The sequence below is a fragment of the Athene cunicularia genome (assembly GCF_003259725.1).
Source record: "Athene cunicularia isolate RWA chromosome 6 unlocalized genomic scaffold, athCun1 chr6_part1, whole genome shotgun sequence".
Classification (NCBI taxonomy): domain Eukaryota; kingdom Metazoa; phylum Chordata; class Aves; order Strigiformes; family Strigidae; genus Athene; species Athene cunicularia.
This window is the reverse complement of record NW_020799105.1, coordinates 3305201-3325171: the sequence shown is the minus strand read 5'-3', so window position 1 is coordinate 3325171 and position 19971 is coordinate 3305201. Positions and strand designations below refer to the sequence as shown.

At 42.6% G+C, this 19971-nt stretch overlaps 1 protein-coding gene across 13 annotated transcripts in view; it reads right to left on the bottom strand.

Moving 5' to 3' along the window:
- CAMK2G (calcium/calmodulin dependent protein kinase II gamma) overlaps positions 1 to 19971 on the bottom strand; it is a 233771-nt gene that overhangs the window by 62214 nt on the left and 151586 nt on the right. For all 13 annotated transcript variants that reach the window (XM_026851328.1, XM_026851324.1, XM_026851330.1 and 10 more), the window contains exon 3: positions 7108 to 7167. In XM_026851328.1, the coding sequence (XP_026707129.1) occupies positions 7108 to 7167 (60 nt within the window). The remainder of the gene's footprint in view (positions 1 to 7107; positions 7168 to 19971) is intronic.

The window sequence follows — 19971 nt, the reverse complement described above, 5'->3', positions numbered from 1 at the left end:
TGATACGCTCAACACATGAAGATCAGAATTTCCTGGAAGTAGCTGGACCAATCCATGACCATTGTCAAGGTGATGGTCTTTACTGAAAAGGATAGACAATTCCAGAGATGAGAACTAGTCACCATTAGTAATAAAACTCATAACATGACTCAGTCAGATGTTTTCAGCTCTAATGAGCTTCGATAATTCCAACATGAAATTTTACTCTCTATGCTTCCTTTTTTCCTTCCTTTATAAATGATGTCCCCATCATTCTGCCACCAACATTCCTACTTAACATTTTGCCCTTAAGTCCCTGCATATATTATTATCTATGAAAAGACAATTATCGAGGCAACAAATAGGAGCAGAAGAAAGATGAGAGATTTTTATTTTTTTTTTTGTCTTCTAACGTTCGGCGAGCGGGACACGGGAATTAGCTTGTTCCTTGTTCTCTCACTGAATTACCGTGTTCTAAGTTTAGCTACTAAACCTATTCATGCCATGTTTTTCTCTCTGTTAATAAGGGTAATGGCTACCTGAGATGGCAGCATAGAGTTTAATCCACCGAGTGCTGTAAAGCATTGTGAAATTCTCAGAAAATAGGGTGCAGGGGTAACGCTTACCTTCAAATTACGGAAAATTCAAATTTATTCCTAAGTGAAACACTGTCCCTTTAAGTCATTAAATATGTAACTGCAATACAGACACACTTAAATAAATTATTTAAAGTTATTTCTAGTTGTGTGTGGGAGGTGGGTGGGCGATGAAGTTGATACTTAGTGGTTAGAGCAGCCTTTAGCCTTTACATTTCTCCCTGCCATTGCATGAGCTTTTTTTTTTTTTTTTTTTTTTTTTTTTTTTTTTCTGAGGGGGTGGAGGAGGAGGAGAGCAAGTTAAAGGCATAAGGCCAAAGAACATCATTGCTTGGCCTCTTAGGAAGCACAGCAACTTGCTGCCCTCTCAGACAGCCCCATGACACTTCCAAGGAAAAGCTGCTCAGTAACTGAGAAAGCCGTAAAGCATAACTTCTGTTACAAGTTCACTTCTTCCACCATCAGCCCCCGCTTCCCCACACCATCCCCTCTCCACATCAGTTTCACCCAAGAACAGGAGTGGTCCCCCAGCAATAGAAACCAGAGGACAGCAGCTTTAAACAGCCAGCCAGGCATGGGAGCATCCCACTTGGAAACCGCTAAGCTTCCACAGGGCAGCAAGCATGGCCAAACCACTGGAGAATCCCCAGCACTTTAACTATTTTTTGCACATAACATCCTTTCCATCCCAATTGTAAAGGCAGTCTGGGTGTCTACAGACAAATGAAAACAAGAAAATCTGCTGTTTACACCAAACACAGCCCACATTTTTTCTTGTTGTTCTTAAGGAAGCAATTCAAGTCTCTTGTCAGGGAAAAGGTGTTAGGAAAACATTCTACGGGGCAGCAGGGGGGGAAAAAGTGAGGGCCTGCTTATCAAGAGTAGTATCTCAAAACAAGGAAATGAGCAAACCTGAAGTTATGTCTGATACCACTAAGACACCAAATTCAGTATTAGGTCTGCAGACATGATTAAAGCACCCCATTTCTCACTCAGGTTAGTCGTGAGCATTGTGGGATTCTCCAGCTGGGCTGCACAGAGAAGCACAGCATCCTTCTTGGTCCTTGCAGCAATTCCCACATGGACCATAACCAGCATTTAAGGGCACACAAACTGGAGACCTTTTTTTATACACATCCATCAAAATCACTCCCACAAGACAAAGGTACTAGGAGGACAGACGACTTGTCAAAGAATATAAAACTGAACTAGGTCAAAAGAAATTCTTCTAATTCACAGGAGATTTCTATATCATTTTCTCCCATTTTAAATAAGGACATGTCCAAAATTGTCGTTCTTGCTAAGAGATGACAACAGATAGAAGCTAAAATGAAAAGAATTCAGGTGAAAGTATAGTTTGGAGAAAAAGTCAGAGGTAGAAAAAACCTGAAAAAGCAATAACTCTGGTAGATGCTGAGGACAGCATTTCACTACTGCTATAAATTCCCTCAAATAAATTAACTCTGAAGCAGTTCAGCAAAGGATATGAAGGCAGAAATCAGAAACAGAATTTGGCTTTGGTTCTTGGGCTACTACCAGTCTCTCTTAAAATATGTATTTTCATTATTCTAGACCTAAGTGCATGCAGTTCTTCACAGCAAAGGCTGCCACGAGTTGGGACACAATAACTGACCAGAAATGCTCAGTTTGAACAACAAACAAAAGATATTAAAAAACTACTTTGAACAGTTGGGTTAAAAATATCTAAAAAAAAGTACAGATCATCTGATGACAGATCCAAAGAGGAAGCACATATTTAGACTGGCCTAACAAAATTTAGGAGGAGGAGAAGGACAACACCTAACACCACAGTGGAAAAAATGCATGCACAGAACAGACTTCATGGTGACTAAACAAGACACAATCCTACCCTTGTAAGAGAATACAGGAATACCAGAGAAGAGTTTTCAAATTATGAATGAGGTTTTTTATCAAAATTTGCATCATTATTGCTTTGCAAGTCCTAGGACAGGAAAGGTCACTTTCAGCACTGTGCTGAACTTCACATCTGCAATGAACAAGTCCACAGGAAGATAACTGGGGTTCCCAGCTCTGTCACTGCTCTAGTATTTGATGGGTAGCAGGAAGCACGGGAAAAAGCTGAATGCTCCCCAAGAGAATCCCTATGTAGTGAATGAATTAAAGGACTGAAAAGTGAAATACACAGACTGACTGGAATTAAGTTTATAACTAAACAGAAGACCAAAAGAGTTGTTCCAGTAATCAAGAGTTGATATTCAATACTTTGTAAGTTTAGCTCTACAACTAGAAAGCAATAGTGAAGTTTATTTTACCTTAACCATTGCATAAGCTTCAGTGGCACAATCAGGAAAGTGTCTGCAAATGAAGGATCAGAGCTATGAGTGTGCAGGAAAGAAACATGCTTCTTTCCTGCAAAGCAGGGACTAAGGGAGAAGAGAGCCGTATCATTTTCTTCTACGTGTTCCTGGATACATGCATGTCAAATGCCCACAAGATTTATAGATAACTGAATCACTAGAACAGTAAGTTGTTCAAGAAGTAGAATTCCCCACAGAGCCATGACTCTTGCCAACTTCAACAGGCATTTTATCGGCTTACAGACAGTGGGGTTTTTAATGATGTTGCATTCTGCCTCTAACACTTCCATATCCTCAGTAATGGGTACATCTTTTTTGCCTTTAAAACATGGTGAACAAATCACTGATTGATCTCCATCCAATTCTGCTGTATTTGGCGAGCATGGCTGGCAAATGGCTTCCCTGGAACTGAATGCAAAATACTCCAGGAAGTTGTCAGGAGTGAAAAAAAAAAAACCAACAAACAAGTTGAAAGTTAAGGAAGGAAGTTTTTCCTCTACTGAACTAAAGTCTGAGGTGACTAGCTATAATGGCATATTCAGATGGATGGTTTGCAATAAGGACATGGTACATACTACAAGTCGGAAATCAGAAAATTGCCTCGTCAACTTTCTTCTGTCCAGACAAAAAAAACTTACTGCAGCACGAAGCTCTTAGAAGGATCACTCTACTGTGATTGTCTTGGCCATAATGTGCATCTGAAGACAAGCAAAACACCCAACTACAGAGCAATAGCCTACAGTTAGGGCTGAGATTTGATGAAGACATGTTAGGGTAACTCAAGAAGTGGTCATTTCACAAAAAGCAACAATAAATGGAAATACCACCATTACTTTGTACCTGGAATAACCTTTATTTTATTGGAATAGCAGTGTTATGGTCAGTGTGTTGCAGTCCAGAATCTCCATAGGAGAATCAACTGTCTTGCAGCAAATGGACAAGAACCACAAACACAACAATAGGTTTGTTTTATATACTGTGTACAGACAGGAGAGAAAAGCAGCTGACCTCTCAGTGTCCTAACTTCCAGTCCTCTGCCCCAGACTCACTAGAGGCTCAGGTCACTATAGAAGAGGCAGGACATGCTGCAACAGAGTTTGCAACAAAACAGTAACAACAAAACTTAATGGGGAAATTAAAGCAAATGCAAAATTTGCAGAATTCTTCAGGATTGATGCAGTGTTACTAGCATAGCTCACTGTGAGGCAACACATCAAGCATTCATCCAGAACAGTTTACAACACAGAACAGCAGTAACTAGGTGATTACTAACTGCTAATACAAATTTCAAGGAAAAAACCTACCGCTATGTCAGAACAACATGTTTCCCTTCTATGACAACGTAACAATTCCAAGGAATGTGGAAGCAGCAATGCATGTAGCATCTGCACTTCAGCAAGACTTCTTAGCATCTTAGGTGCTATTTGCATACACAATTTAGAATAAAATATGTGTTCATAACTAGCTTACAATGGTGTATACAACTCATTGAAAAAACATACTCAAAACTGGTAACTGTCAAACTGGAACAATGTATCAAGTGATATCTTCAAGAGTTTGTCTAGAGTCCAACAGTATTCAACAGTGCTATTAATTGTCTACATGATGCAATATATGGCAATGCTATTAAAGATCATGTCACTGTGGGAGGAGTTGCAACCCTATTACACTATCAGAAGATAAATCAAAACGGTCTTGACAACCTGGAGGGGGAACCCACAGAGTGGATTTCTTCCTATTTGTTTTAATAAAGACAAATGTAATGCATACTTCAAAAGGAATCCTCATCTATGCAAGATGGAAAAATCATTTGCTTGCCAGAAGTTCTGAAGAAAGTAGTATGGAGCAATAACATGTCAGAAAACAAATAAGCATTAACAATATAAATGGCAAGTTTCACAGGCTGATGTACAAAACAAGAGTATCTTTGGCAGGATAGGTGAAGCAATTCTTCTCCCTCTAGGCAGCACTGACATGGCCTTAGTTCTCATCTTATGTCCAGTATTCAGCATCATATTTCTAGAAAGATGAAGCAACTGGCAAGAGTCCAGGGAAGGGGAAAGAAAAAAAAAAAAAAAGAAAAAAAAAAAAAGACTCGAGGTCTAGAAAACATGACATATGAGAAAAGATTGAAAGAACTGGGTTTGTTTAGTCTGAAGAAAAAGACTAAAAAGACACATGATTAACGGTCTTCAAATATGTAAAAGACTGTTACAAGAAAGAAAAACTACTTTCCACATATACTCCAGACAGAACTAGAAACAGTAAGCTAAGATAGCAGCAAAATATTTTTTTCTAATGTCTAACCGACAGAAAAATTAAACATTTGAAAGACTGCCACTAGGGGCTGTGGAAGCATTAAAGGTTTTTAAGAACAAACATGCCTGGAACCAGTCAGGTATAAAAGGTTTTTGCAGGACTGCTGAATGAACCATATGTCTTCCTGATGTCTTATTCAACACAGTTTGATTCTGTGTTGCAGGCATAAAAATTAATTCCTTTATTGCTATTTGTGACCACCCATTGAGTTTAGAATGACTAGTCTCTTTATCTTAGAAGAAAAACGTTTTTTTCTAGGAAGAGAAGAAATGCTCTGTAAAAAATGCAAGAACCACTGACACTCCCCCATATTGTCTTTTCCAAACCACAACACGAGACATGCATTGCCACTCATTACAGATGAGGAACAAGCTGTAGAATTGAACCAGGAATGCGACATGTTTCTGCTTTTGGTGCAGTTTACTTATAAAAGTAGTTTTAGGTATAAGATTTACTCTGTGAGAGGCCAGGCAAGAAAGGATGCAAGAAATTATAGAAAAAGAGAGATGATGAAAACGAAGTTAAGGTCAAAATAAAAAGTGGTATCACCTACTAAACTAAGTGCAACAAGTCTTGTGGGGCAAATGAAGCTCAATAACTAATTAATGAGTTTTAGTCATTCTGAATTTGCCAAGCAATAAATTTACCAGCAATAAATATTGATGAGCAATGAATTTACCGAATTTATTCATCAGTGCAAGTTACTGGAGAAGGTGGCCACTGCTCCTCTCCTCATGCGATACCTCCACAACTACACGCAGATGCAACAAAGCTCTTTCTGTTGAAAAGCTGCTACTAAGATGCTTTGCATTTTGTGAGGTCCCAAGTTTGTGGAAATGGCTTCTTCATCCCAAACGGAACAGGCTACAGATGCTAGTTCATGGGGTATGCTGTAAGGCACCTTTCCTCTCTTGGGTCTTCAGATGATAGGAGCAAATGATTATGAAGCTGAAAGTCAGGAGACCAGATAGATGCCCTTTAAACATTATCTACCCTGACAGATAGGGTTATGCAAAAGTAAGACAATGTAATGCATTGTTTCCCAAACAGGGATATTTAACAGTGGATTGGTTGAAGGTGGCAATTTGGTATATCTTCTTGTTTTCTTAAACAAATGAACTCAAATTAGACCTTAGCTAGGATCCTAGAGGATTTATTTAAAGATCCTAAAAAGGGGATTATTAATGGTCCAACTTTTTTTGCTCAAAGCAACTTCCAACAATGTGAAATTTCTCTAAAAGAAAACTTAGGATAAACTTTGATGGCACTTTGAAACTAGATAAAAATCCGTACCTTCCCTCTACAGCTCAGTAAATAAATCAGTTTTGGTTTGAAGTTGTGCCTTATTTTGCCTCTTCCTGTACTCCTATAGAAAACTATTCCATTAATTCATTACTTTTTTTTTTTTTTTTTCTCCCTACCACTGCCAAAATGAGCAATTAGGTTTTGGTCTCTTTTTTTAGAGGAAGTAGCCACTGCAATGACAAGAGCTGACATATTAGCCTCCCTTCCTTTAACTTTGGCCATGTCACTGAACACAACATTTAAATGGATACATCAAAAAGTGCTAACTTTAGACAAGTGTGGGGAAAACAAACACCACAGCTCATTCCCATCACAGAATGTCAGATGAGCAACCAAGAGTCATACATCACCCAAGGAGCAGGGATACTTTAGTGATCATCTGGGCCAGGATGCTAAGGAATGGGACAGGATCATATGCAGAATTCGTCAAAGAGAGAAACTGAGGTGATTTCAACAGGCAAGTTTGACTAGTTGTGAACATTCAAAATACATCTGCTCTCTCACAGTGCGCTAGATGAGACACATTGCTCCTCTCTCACCCTCATCCCATTGAGCCCAAGGAGGTTTACCAATATTTGGATGCTTTAGAAGTCGGCAGATTCGAGCTTCACGTTCCAGTTTCTGGTGATCTGAAAGAGAATAAGAAACAAGGCATTAAGCACCACAACTCTGAACTAAGCTCTTGTTCGTATTCAACAGAGAAAGGAACACAGTGACCGAGCAAACATCCAAATGAATGTGAATTGCTGACACACAACTGTCTCCCAAAACCTCACAGCCATTTCAAGCAAGGGCTATGCAGCCGAGGCTGCTGGAGGACCTCTCCTCCCACTACAGAGCTAGCACTAAACTGCTATTCCCTTCTTGGATTCAAAGTGAGTAGCAGCGCTCTTCCATCAGCCTCACAAATATGCAAAGCCACTTCCTGTGACAACCCTTCCAAGACTTAACCCCTTGTCCAAGGCTGAAGGAACAGCCCACATGAAATGGGAATAGGACCTGCTTCCACTCCAGAGAAACTTTGGGGAAGAAGAGGAGAGTAGGAGGGAGAAATACACAGCTCCTGCTAGTGCAGGAAGTATGGAACTCTGTCAGGTCCAGTGAACTGTAAAGGTAACCATACTTCAGTACCCATGGACAGACTTGCTGATGAAATGCTGATCAAGCACTCCAAGATCTCCAGGCAAGAAGTTCTGCCCAAATGCTAAGTATGCTTATTCTGGCTCAAAGGCAACATCAGTGTGAACACAATCATCATCTGGATTAAAGAAAAAAATATCAAAGAGAGCAAAAAATGGTTTCTCCTTCCTAGAAATGGAACGTGCATAAGTGCAAGGAAAGGAGAGGGAGCAACTCCGTCCATCTCAACCAAGAAGCAGGGGGCCTTTTAGCCACTGAGGCTCAGACCGGAGATTTTTCACTACAGCAATGACTGACTCCTGAACTTTCACAACAATGCCCCCACCCTGTCAAATGAAATGGTCACTCTGGACAAACAGTTTCACTGAAAGGATCCTGATGGATGCAAATCTTTTAGGCAGCCCTGGCAGCTGCTAAATTCTAGACTTCTAGGGATGCAGAGGCCTAGAAAGAGGCAAGCAGCAAGGACAGCCCTTCCTCCTCTGTCCAGCCATCAAAAGAACATGGCAAGGGGAAGCAGCAGTCCCTGCCTGCTCTTGACATTTCTTCTGTCACAGATCTTCAGCACACAAACTTGAAAACACAGCTTTCTGCATCCCCTGTGACACACAAGTCCTCTCTGCATGAGTAAGCAGGACCCTTGGCTGGCTGAGTTACTCAGCAGATCACTGGAATGCAGCATCTTCTAATTTATAGGGAACCCACTAGTGACCCATTTCAACGAAGCCACACTGCACTGCTCTGCCCGAGAACAGCCTGTGCAACTCCATGGTCTCCGCACAGTCTTCCTTTCCCTTTGTAAAGGAAGGCTTTGGGCAACTGTTCTCTTCCCCATGAGCAGAAACAGAGACTGAGCCAGATCTCAGCTCAGAACACTTTTCTTTCCCAGGCTGGGAACAGCAGCTCAGGGCACTGCAGGATTTCTGTCTTCTTTCCCAATGCTGAACTGTAGAAAATATCCCAATTAATATTTTATAGTGCTGAGATGTGCTTACATCCTCATCTGCTACTGTTCAGCGATGGGGGGAAGGTAAATTACTCCTTTCATCTCTCCTTCCTTCTCAATCGTGGAAATTATTGTTGTTGCTGCATGTATTTTATAGTTCTATGCCAGAACCACTTTCCAATAAAGTAGCAAGCAGCAAGAAAGCCTGGAGAGCTTCCATGCTCCCGAGGCCTTGGTGCAGTGCAAGCACTTTCTCACCTGCATTGCTGGGGAGGGGTGGGGGCGCCTTAGCTTCCCTTTTAGCAGCATCTCTCACAATGAAGTTTTGCAAAACACAGTTGCAAGGTAACAGACTGTGCTGCATACTTGGCACTCAGGCTAGATTCTCACAGCAGGACAACAGTTTGAGATAAACTATCCATAGCTTGATTGCATGCCTGGGTCTTGCAAATTCCCCACTTACCCTCCCAGCTCTACTTGGAACTCCTACAGACAGGGATCCTTCATCCACCCAGATCACGTTGCCCTTGTGCGCGGTTACACTTGCTGAGAATCTGTTCCCAAGTACAAGGACATGGGGAAGCAGACAGCAAAAACAGCTGAGCAAAGGGGGAAGGAGAGGTAAGAGCTCTCACCACGTGCTACTCAGCCACCAAGTCCTGACAGCCAGGACAGACAGCTGACAGGAGCAAGGCTCAAACAAAATGACATAACCATCAAAATGCCATGGGAGATGTAAATCAAGAGCAATTGCTCCCCTGAAATCCTACACCATCGTGCAGAGGGAGGGGAGCGGGCAGAGCAGCTAGTGATCATGGGCAGCCACACCAGAACTTGTGACAAGAGGTCATCACCCCACACCCCATCCCTCCAGCACCACACAGCCTGGCTGGAGACCAGAGGAAGAGTACAGCACTCCAGTCACAAGGTACAGGAAACTATTTCTGGTCAGGGGGGAAGCATACCACACTCTTCTGTCTCTAGGGCAACAAAATAGGCAAACTCAAGCACAACTCACAGAGAGAAAGCACACTCCAGCCCCAGGAGCACCAGCCACAGCAGCCAGCCGCCACAACCAGAGCAGTGAAAGGTCAGGCGGGGCGGGTTTCCTGCCGCAGGTCCTGGAGGATCCATGGACCCCATTCCCACAGGATCACCCATCCTGTTGCAGGTGGCACCAGAACACAGCCCAGCCCGTGACTCGAAGAGTCCCCACCCCACCCCCATAGAAAGCCCCTTTTTAACCGCCCAGTGGCCTTTGGCACAGTGTAGGCATTTGACTCTTGTTTCAGGGATCAGCGGCAGAGTGGATTTGTTACATGTGGGCAACAACCCGGTACACCTAAATGTGTAAGAAATAAACAAAGAGCTGCAATTTTTCTACCTTTCTCTGGTTTAACGACAGTTATTCCCAGTAGGAGACAGAAAAAACAAAATTCTGTGAGTCCAGCAGAGCAGCCAAACGCTGGGCTTTCGCATATCTCTTATATGTGGTCTCACCAAACCTTAAAAATGTGAAGTATTCTTAATTGTATTTGAGTAACAATGAAAGGATGACATGGGTTCAGATCCCTGCCTTACCAAGAGGTTGCAAAGCAAATAATTTCTTCTCCCTCTGCCCAAAAGATCAAACTTACTTCTGCAAGCCATTTGTGGAGCAAAGTGTTTATTCTTAATGCACAGTGGAAGTACACCTCATAGCTAAGAGAAACAAAGCAACACATCTGACCTACCTTACAGGATCCCAGGCCTACAACATTAAGCCTATTTCCCACCTTTCATAATCTATGAAATTCAACTAGCAATTTCCATAACTTGCCTAAAACACCGTATATCCTTCAGAAAACATAAGGGTTCACATTCAAGACTTAAAGTGATAAAGCCATACACCCACAGAAGATACTCCAAATGTTAGTTACCCTTCCTGTTAAAATTTAGCACTGCTGTTCCAAGTCTGAACTCATCTACCTCCTGTTTCCAAATATTGGATTTCATTAAGCTCTTTGCTTGCTATGTTACAGAGCTGTCTAGCCCTGAACAATAGCTGATGCTTAAGTACAGGATATTACAAACACTCATCTAATATTCATTTACTGTTTTCCAGACAAAAAAAAAAAAAGAAAGAGAATCTTGCTATTTGGACAATTCTTCTATTTACAGTCTGAAGCAATGAGTATCTACACAAACAGAAAAGTGAGTCTACGTAGGTTTTTTTGTAGCAAAATTCAAAATGTAGACATAAGATGGTGCTTAAAAACAGCAGAAAAAAATTTCTCATGTTTGATACACAAACTAAGGTGTGAACATTTATTTATCTTATTAGTCCTTTATATGATACAATTTCTGCATCTTATTCAGCATGTGAGGCTACATTTAACCCAAGTACCTTTAACATTACTGCTCTGCAAGTACCACGCTAAGTGTCACTCCAGTAACATTAATACTGGGTTTCTCCAGAATATACCCTAGAAGAAACTGTTCAGACAACCGGTACTTCTTTGGGTTGGGTTTTGATTTGTCTAGGGATTTACTTTAAGAGAAAACAAGAATGATTATAGCATCATTTGTGAGAGTTAAGGACCTGCAAAAACGAAACTGCTTTATTTTATGCAAACATGCAGCCCATTCTCTGGGAATTAATAACATCACAGCTGTAAAAATCTCTAACCAAGCAAGTTAAAGCAAAACCAACCCTGCCCAAGTACAGAGGACAGCAGAACAAAACCACGATAGTTTGTCCTGTTTGTCCTAAATGCATCAAACTTCAGCTGACAAACAGGTTAATGTGATGTAAAAGAAAGGTATACCCAACAGAAATAAAAAATGCACACAGCTTTACTTCATGAAAACCTGGCAGCCTCCAGCAGTGTGGGGAATATAGCTAGTTTTATACTGATGCAAATTTCTTACTCTTTTGTAAGAAAATCCTTTCATTGTCTAATCACTTCAGTCTGTTACCCCAAAGATGCAGTGGCAGAGATGGATGAGTAATGCAAGACCCAACTTCTGGGCTCCATCCTTCAGGGAATCAGTTCCTGGTTTCCTACTCTAGCCACTACATGCACTGCTGCTTCGCAGGAGGTTTTTCCTCACCAGGACTTTCTCCTCCAAGGGTACCCAAGGCCTGGAGAAGAACATTTTCAAACACACAGACAGGGCACAGGACATCCATAAATCCCAGTAGTCTAGAGCTAGAGCTGTCAAGTGAGAACATTTACATAACAACAACAGAAAAAAAAAAAGATTAAGAAAAAGGTCACCGTGCCTAATCAGCCTGATAGGAAGCTGTGCAGAGGAGACGGGGCAGACAGGGTAGCAGAGACCTGTCTGCATGGAGCTGAGGTACGCTTACAAAAGGCAGAGTCTGGAGAAAGACACCTACAACAAACTCAAAAAGGAGATCAGTTCCAAGCAAGGGGAGTGAGGGCTGAACCTGAGCTGGGGAGCAGGAGAAGATGGTTAGGTGCCAGGTGCTGACACTGCCACCCTGCACAGGCAGCACAGCATGAAACCCTCCCAGCTTCGAACATAGCTACGATGCCCTGACTGACTTGTGCTCCTGAGAGATGTGGAGAGGGGTTTTATTTCAGCTGCAGGCATCTGCCATGCAAACATGCTCTGCAGCTGGAGTCTTGCCACAAGCTTCTCAAAGGACTAGTGACCAGGGAGGTTGAAAGAGATGTGCCCTTTGTGCCCCATCCTCTCCACCTGACCAGGAAGCACTGACATTCATTGCCTTAGGAACAAACATCAACAAAACCACACCTATTTCAGGCAGTTCCTTCTCCTAGCAAGCAGAAGTCAGCATTAAAAACTAACTGAAAGAGTGGACAAAACAGTTACTGAAATAGATCGAACCTAGATTTATCAGTTAAAGTGATTAATTTCACACTTACCAGAAAATGAGGTGGAAAAAGTTAATTCTACCATACTTTCTTCAACAAGAATTCCAGATCACTGTTTTGAAACACTTCCACATGCAAAGAAGCACACCCACAGCAGCGTTTGCTGGCTTACTTTACCAAACTGCAGCTATTCTGAGGTCCTGTGGCTAAAGCTCACTCTTTGTTTAGTACACCTGCCTTAAGAAAAAAAAAAAAAAGAGGGGGGGGCCACAACTTTTAGCAGCCTAAAACTTTAGTCACCCCAACAGGAAGGCAGATTATTTCATAAATGTAGTAAAAACAAGCAGCAACAAAACTAATGCTTAGTTGTGAATTATCTGTTTGATGAGAAACTGTTATGAAGAATCCAGCATACTACAGTTCACCTGTCTTCATTCTGCACATCTTTGCTGTTAGAGGCTTGAAGCTATTATTCCTGTGGGAATACATTCTAGATTACATTTCTGAGAATGGGAAGAGGCCGGAAGAGGAATCAAACCCAAAGCAATAAATTCAGTTTGATTGCTGTCATCATGCCAATTCCGGGAGATAGTCAATTGGTGCCAGCTGCTAAAATATCATTTGAGTTGCTTCAAGACAGAAATCGAATTTGCATCAAATACTTTTTGTAGTGTGAGACTAATCTGAGCCTTCAGGTTCCTTCATGCTTTTCTCTGCTTGTTTAAATTTAAACTTCCTCTCTGAGACATTCCCAGGAAGAGAGCTAGCTCCCTCATCCCATACTTCCAGGCCACAGACTTTCCTCCATACTCTCTAGTTTTTCCAAAAAGACTGTGCTACAGAACAGCTGAGATCTCTCAGCATTTGCAGTTGGGTTGCACAGGACAGTATGCCATGCCACACCACCATGTTATTCATTTAAACAGGAATACCAGCAAGTCTCAGATCACCATCTCCCCTTCTGTAGAAGTTAGTAGAAACAAAAAATCATCCTAGGCCTTAAGAATGACCAGAAGCCCCCATAGATTCCATGTATGCTTTCTGACAAGAGGTAGCAGCAGATGCCTAAAGAAAAATATGAAGAAAATAAGCATAACAACACTTCCCAAATGCTCGTTCTCTCCCTCCCTCCCTCCAGCTATTTGCAGCTCAGGACTTTGACATTTCCATTTCAGTGTTTCTACACTGCCATTTCAAAGACCAGCCAAAATTAATAAATCTGTAACAGCATACTACCCCCATTGCAGGCAACATTTCTGAAAGCCAAAGTCTGTCTTACAGCCTGCCAACGCAGAACAACCCCAGTGGCACAATGTCCCAAGCACAAGGGCAGAGGGGAAGCTGTCCCCTACCACTACCACCAGCATTCTGCTGCAGCAACTGTGCAAGAGTCATAAAGTCACTAAGGGGAAGACATGGCTGGAACAAGCAAGTGAAGATAAAACAGCAAAACTCCACTTTTCTCGCTCAGTGAAAGCTAGAGAAACAAGATGGTGGTAAAATCCTCATCATTTAACTTCAGCTACAGACAAACAAGGAGGTTCAAGTGCCAGTAGGACACAATACACAAATATAAGACTTCTTTAAAGAAATGCCGGCAGACATACTTTCTGACAAAGCCTTTCCTCTAGCAAAACCACTAATATTATTACCTTGTAACAGCCTTTTCCCACGCTCTCCCAGTCTCTCTGAAACAAACAAATCCATGCATAAAAGTGTAATACTATCCCTAAAAGTACATACACACATGGACCTTAAAGACAGCCAGAAAGCTCACACAGTTGGTAAAAAGCTGTTTCCAAACACTATTATCTGTGAACCCCTCGGTATTACTGTACTAGAAAAACAAAACAAAAGGAACAAACTACACGAGCTTAGAAGAGAGTTTCCACTGTTTTGTTCAAGTAATGCAGAAATTAGACTATCAGAGTAAACTAACAGAGTAGAAGTCAAGATGGTGTAAGTAATTATAAGTCTATCCCCAACAAGCACCCTGAGGAGTGAAACAGAGAAATTTATTCTCTTTTTCACTATTTCATCACCTTGTACTTAATTTGCAAAGATAATCTAACTGAAGGCAGATATAAACAGAAAGTATTAAAAATACCTGAAAGAGATAGATCTTTTTAAAAAAGTTATAGTGTGCACCCTTGCCATTGTAGTTTCTATTCCTGCTGTCATTCAAAGCTGCCTTTTCTTTTCAAATGCTTATTTTTCAGTTTATCAGCAAACAACTCGTCCAATATTCTTCTTTCAGTTATCCAGCAGGTGGACCTGGTTAAGGGAAGGAGAATTCCTGTCCTCTTGCTTTCAGCAGGAATGTATGTATACCCAGAGTATTACCTACTGTACACATTATAAGGCAAAAGAAAAGCAATCTGACATGCACATTAAGATGAAGCTGGGAGCTTGGGCTCTCAGACACCAGGAACTTCAGAAGTCAAAGGAGGTCAAATTACTGAATCAGCACAGACTCACAGCTATAGGTGAGAGACATCTCAGTCACAATTGGCAATGTGAACACATAGGGGTTAAGCATGCTCAAGCCTGACATGCCATTCCTTGCCTACAAAGGCACAGATAGAGAGAAAATCCAATCTGGCTTTAAGACAACTCCCACCATTCCGGTTTGGTTATTTCCTACAGCAGATCCCACGGTTTGACCAATGCCAGTACTGCAAAGCAACATGAAATCTGAACGTATGCGTATGCACCAGTATACAAAAAGGGAAGGAGCAAGCACCCCAGCCATTCACTGGAGGCATAGTCCTTGGCTTCACATTTGAAATCAACTCAGAATGTGGGTAAGGGACCTCCTTCTGAGCTTGCTACAGCATTCAGAGCAGGATTTTGTAAACCCCTTGATGAGACAACCCTCCACGGCATCTACTGCCCCCTTCTCAGATGACCCATCCTTCCCCACAAGCCACAGGCCCCCAGAGCCCCTGCTCTCCAGGCTGTTTTGAAAGCTGTCCCCTGTCTTATTCAGCCAAAAGCAATAGGCCAAATCAAGCCCAGTGAATTCAGGCTGAAGCCTCAGTATCAGTGCAGCCACTGAAAAATGAGCCAGCACCATGACTGCATTAGGAGAGTGGAGGGTATCTGCCTACAAAGCAACTAAACACGGGCCAAAGCACCATTCAGGCCCCAGTCAAAGTCTTCAGTAAGCTCTGACATGACACACATGTCATCCCTCACGTACAACCCCTGCTTCTGGTCCACATATCCTCTCAGGCCATACCAGTTCCTCTTGCTGACAAGAGAAACGTCTCTTCATTGCCCCATGTTTCCAGTGGGATTACAAGGGCTGTGCCAACTCTGCTTTATTCTGTTTGCTTTCTCCATCAACCAGTTACTTCACTTACTAAAAACCAGTGAAGAATTTCCAAGACACTCCTGATATGAATTTCATTGCCTGACTTCTTTCTTTCTAGCCATCAGCTTATTTCATGCCACCATGATGAAGGCAAGTCATAGAGAGAACATCCCTCCCAGGTTTGGTGGTGAACAGGTGGGAAGGAAATGTTTCACCTCTGAGGTTACTTTCCAAACTGTGTGCTAGGTTAACACCTACAGCCACGGGAGTAAGTACCTACAGTCTGCTGCAACAATCAAGAATTCTACCAATTAACCATTAGAACTACCCACCGATTCACCACCTGCTCCATTGGCTACTGCAAAGAGTGCCATTTCTTGCTTCTACAAGACTTCCTCCTGGCTCAGAACAGGATAAAGCACAAGGAAAGCCAGCCCTGCAGTAGGAGGTTCTGGGAATCACTCCTGCACAGTGCATTGTATCTCCCCCCTAAAGCAATACATCCTCTAGTCGACAGAGAGTAACAAAGCAGCCACCTTCACATCCTGACCTAAAGCAATGGAGATCACCAACCACCAATACTGACAGGCAGCACAGCAAAGAGCAGGAATTATTTTATCTCATTTTATCTGCTGTGGCCAGATGTTAACTGCACCCGCCACAGGCCTGACACAGGAAGCAATGCGGTGTAATTGTACTCCCCCTAAGAGTGGCGCAACTGCCATGCTGTCCAGCCTGGCGGGGCATTCACTTGAAGGCCCCCACCTGGTTTGTGATGAGCATAATGGCATGTTTTAGCTCTCCTTGCGCATACTGGGTTAGTGTGATTTCAGAAGCTTACGAGAGCCTACATCCCAGAGAAAGGAAGAACTGTGGGATACAAACACAACTAGCAAAAGGAATGAAGCTTTCAAACCAGAAGATGCTGAGCTCCACAGCTTTAAATGGTCAAACCACTTCCCTTTCTTGCACCAAAGCAGAATAAAGATCAGTACAATCCTCTGTTGCTCTCAGTTCAGACCTTGTATCCCATATGACGACCTTCAGTTCAGAGTAACTGTCTAGCCTAACTCTCAAAACACAGGCCCCCATACCACCTGCACCAGAGCCCTCCCCTTCCTTCCCCCTGCCCCACAGGCAGCACCTACCACCTCCTTCCCCCAGTAGGGCTGTGGTTCAGCATGTTCCCCTCCATTTTGCCTCCTGCAGCTTGCGCTTCCCTCTGTGGCCCCACATCCTGCAGCACACACCACACCCCCATGCCCATGGCTGGCCGCACTGCGTGCCGCCAGCTTCCTGCAACTCCGCAGGGAGAGGTACCCCTTCCCTTCACAGCAGCTTCCGGCCACACGCAGGGCAGCCCCAGTCCAGCCCTCCCATGCCTGATGTCCCACCTGCAAGGGCACCGTTTTGGTCGTTTTTGGGGTTTTTTTAACTGCATTTTACAAGTAAATCACGTGCTCAGCCGCTAGTTTGGGTGCAGAGCCAAGAAACCAGTGCGTGGGGGAGGGGAGCTGATGTATTTTTTGTTTCATGTGACCATTTTACCGGCTGAGACCAAGAGCAAAATCTACCCCTACAGCCCTCCTTCACCATCAACCCCTTCCCCTAGACAGTCTCACAGAGATGCAGAGCAAATGCACAACAGAGAGCCTGGCATCTCATGACTGCAGTCAGCCTTGAAATCAGAGAAGCAGTGAGACACCAGCCTCGAACCCCAGCTGATCATCTGAAGGCTTACGCACAAGGAGCTGATCTTTCCTATAAAACAGTAATGGGTCACGGAAAACAGGTGGTGGGAAACATTTAAAAATACAGTATTAAAGGTAGGACAGAGAAGAGAAGCATGCTCTGCTGCTCCACAGGTGTTGGGATGGTTCCTCCTATCCCACTAGAAGCATGAGAGCCCCCAAGAAATACTGCAGTGCAAACGATGTCTGATGTCCTGACACGGCAACTCAAGAGCCCATCTCATCTCTGAAAATGAGGTGTGAAGCAGCACAGCATGCTGTGGTCTCCCATGCAGAGAAAGGTTGAAGTTGTGGATTAGGGGATTAATTGGCAAGAGGCTGCAGTTACAATGCTAATTTACACACACAACTACATTTTTTAGGTTTGGAAGGGGGGATGGGGCAGTGTTTCAGATCTAAGAGGCTGGCTGTAAAATGTGTGTTTAAATAAATAGCATCCCAACATGCTTTTACAGAGATTGAGAAGGGACAAGTGATTTTTGAAATAAACATACAGTCTACATTTTAGAGGGGTTCTACACGCTTTCTGCAATGAGATGGACAGGACAATATGCACAGCAATGTCTCTTAGCTCACAGAGCTATTGCACAGAGCTGTGCAATAATGTTTTTCTCAGATGTCCTTTGCAGAGCTCTCTTTAATTGTCCCTAGATAGACCTGCAGACCACAAGCACAGACTTTGAGAAAACAAATTCTGGCAAATTTCTAGATGACATATATTTAAGGAGGGAAAAAAAAATAATATGTTGGAAAACAAAAAATCCTCCCAAAACAACTACTTCCATAGCATCTTTTGTTGGAGAATCTCCAGGTGTGTAAAAAAACTTTTACTATGCAGTCTGAAAACCCCTGAAGTACAAGGGTTTTTCCCCATCTTTAAAGAGATGGAGGAAAAAAGCAGATGTAGTGAAACCAGAGACCATGTCAGTGACAAATGTGTGAACAAACTCAGATCTTTGAATTTTTAGGCTCTCACTACCATGTTTTTCATCCTTCTGCAGAAAGAGAAATGATGATAGAACCAATACAGTTCAAATTAATGGATTTTGAGTAGTCTCTCAAAGCAAAAACTGATAGAGGCAGCATTAACATTGTTGCAATACCTCATCATACCTCACTCTGGGAAGCATGAAATCCTACCTCAATGCCACACTAGGACCTAATAGATTTTTATTATAAGGTCTGGTGTTCAGAAATGAAAAAGGAAAAAAAAAATTGAAAAAACAACATTTAGCCTGTTTGGGTGGAACTGCCACCCAACAAAACCCGCATTGCGCTTGACAGGAACACAACCTGAAGAGATCTGCCCTGTCTGGCGAGCACAACAGCTTGAAAGTAGTCACCCTCCCTACTTTCAGATTTCCAGGGAAAGAAGCGCTTGACTTGCATCTTTTCCAGAAAAGCAGCTGTTATGCCACAGATTTGATTTATTCTCTGGCTAAGGTTATTTCTTGTTTTGATGAATGTTTAATGCTCCTGGCTAGATCAGTTTAGATCTTGTTTGCCAGGGGGCATTTAATGCTGCTTCATTACCGTAATACTCATTTTAAGGCCATCTACAGCTTTTTCCCCCCACCAGTCTTTTGCTATTGTTTGGACCTAAATTATGTGGTGCATTTTGGCAATGAATTCTACAATATCGTATCAAGATGACAGACACTTACTGAATCTCAAGAGATGGCAAGATTCACCAATTACAGACATACTCAAAACAACAATCCTCACTGATTAAGTCCACCCCATATACTGATCGACAAAGACTGAGGATGAGGGGTTGAAACGATAGCTCTCATGTCAAAGCATGCAGATCTGTAAATTGCTGCCTATTCCAAGCAAAAAATGAGAGGAAAGGGAGGTGTGTCAGGAGAAATAAAATGCAGTGAAATAGTTATTAAAGCGCTAACACTGATATCTACAAAGCAACTTTCTTTGTTGAGATTGGGTTTTAATGGGGTGGCGGTTAAGAAATCAAGCCAACATGTCTTAAGATTAAACCCTCCTTTTTCTACAGAACACACAAATGAAGAATAGTGCCAAGAGAAAGCTTCTCCCACACTACCCACCAGACAGCCTCAGCTCTGTCCCTGAAAAGCACTTCCACCCTACAAAAGTTACTTTGACCCACACAGGTTGAATTTCAGACCAAAAAAAAAAATAAAAAGACAGCAGAGCATGGTCTCCTATGGCCAGCAACTGAGAAGCCTCCACAGTTCCATTCAAGCTCTGTGGAGCACAAAAGGTGGGATACAGACTACAGCACCCCCTGTTAAAAGAGGCTCCCCAACAGTCACCATTCCCAGCACACAGCATGGTAAAAAAAGTCTCCTTATACTTCCCTTTTTGCCATCGCTACCTGGACAGCTGGTCCAGCCAGATGAGACTTCGGAACCAAAACTGCTATCTCCATTTCAAGGTGAATGCTAGCAAAAGTGATC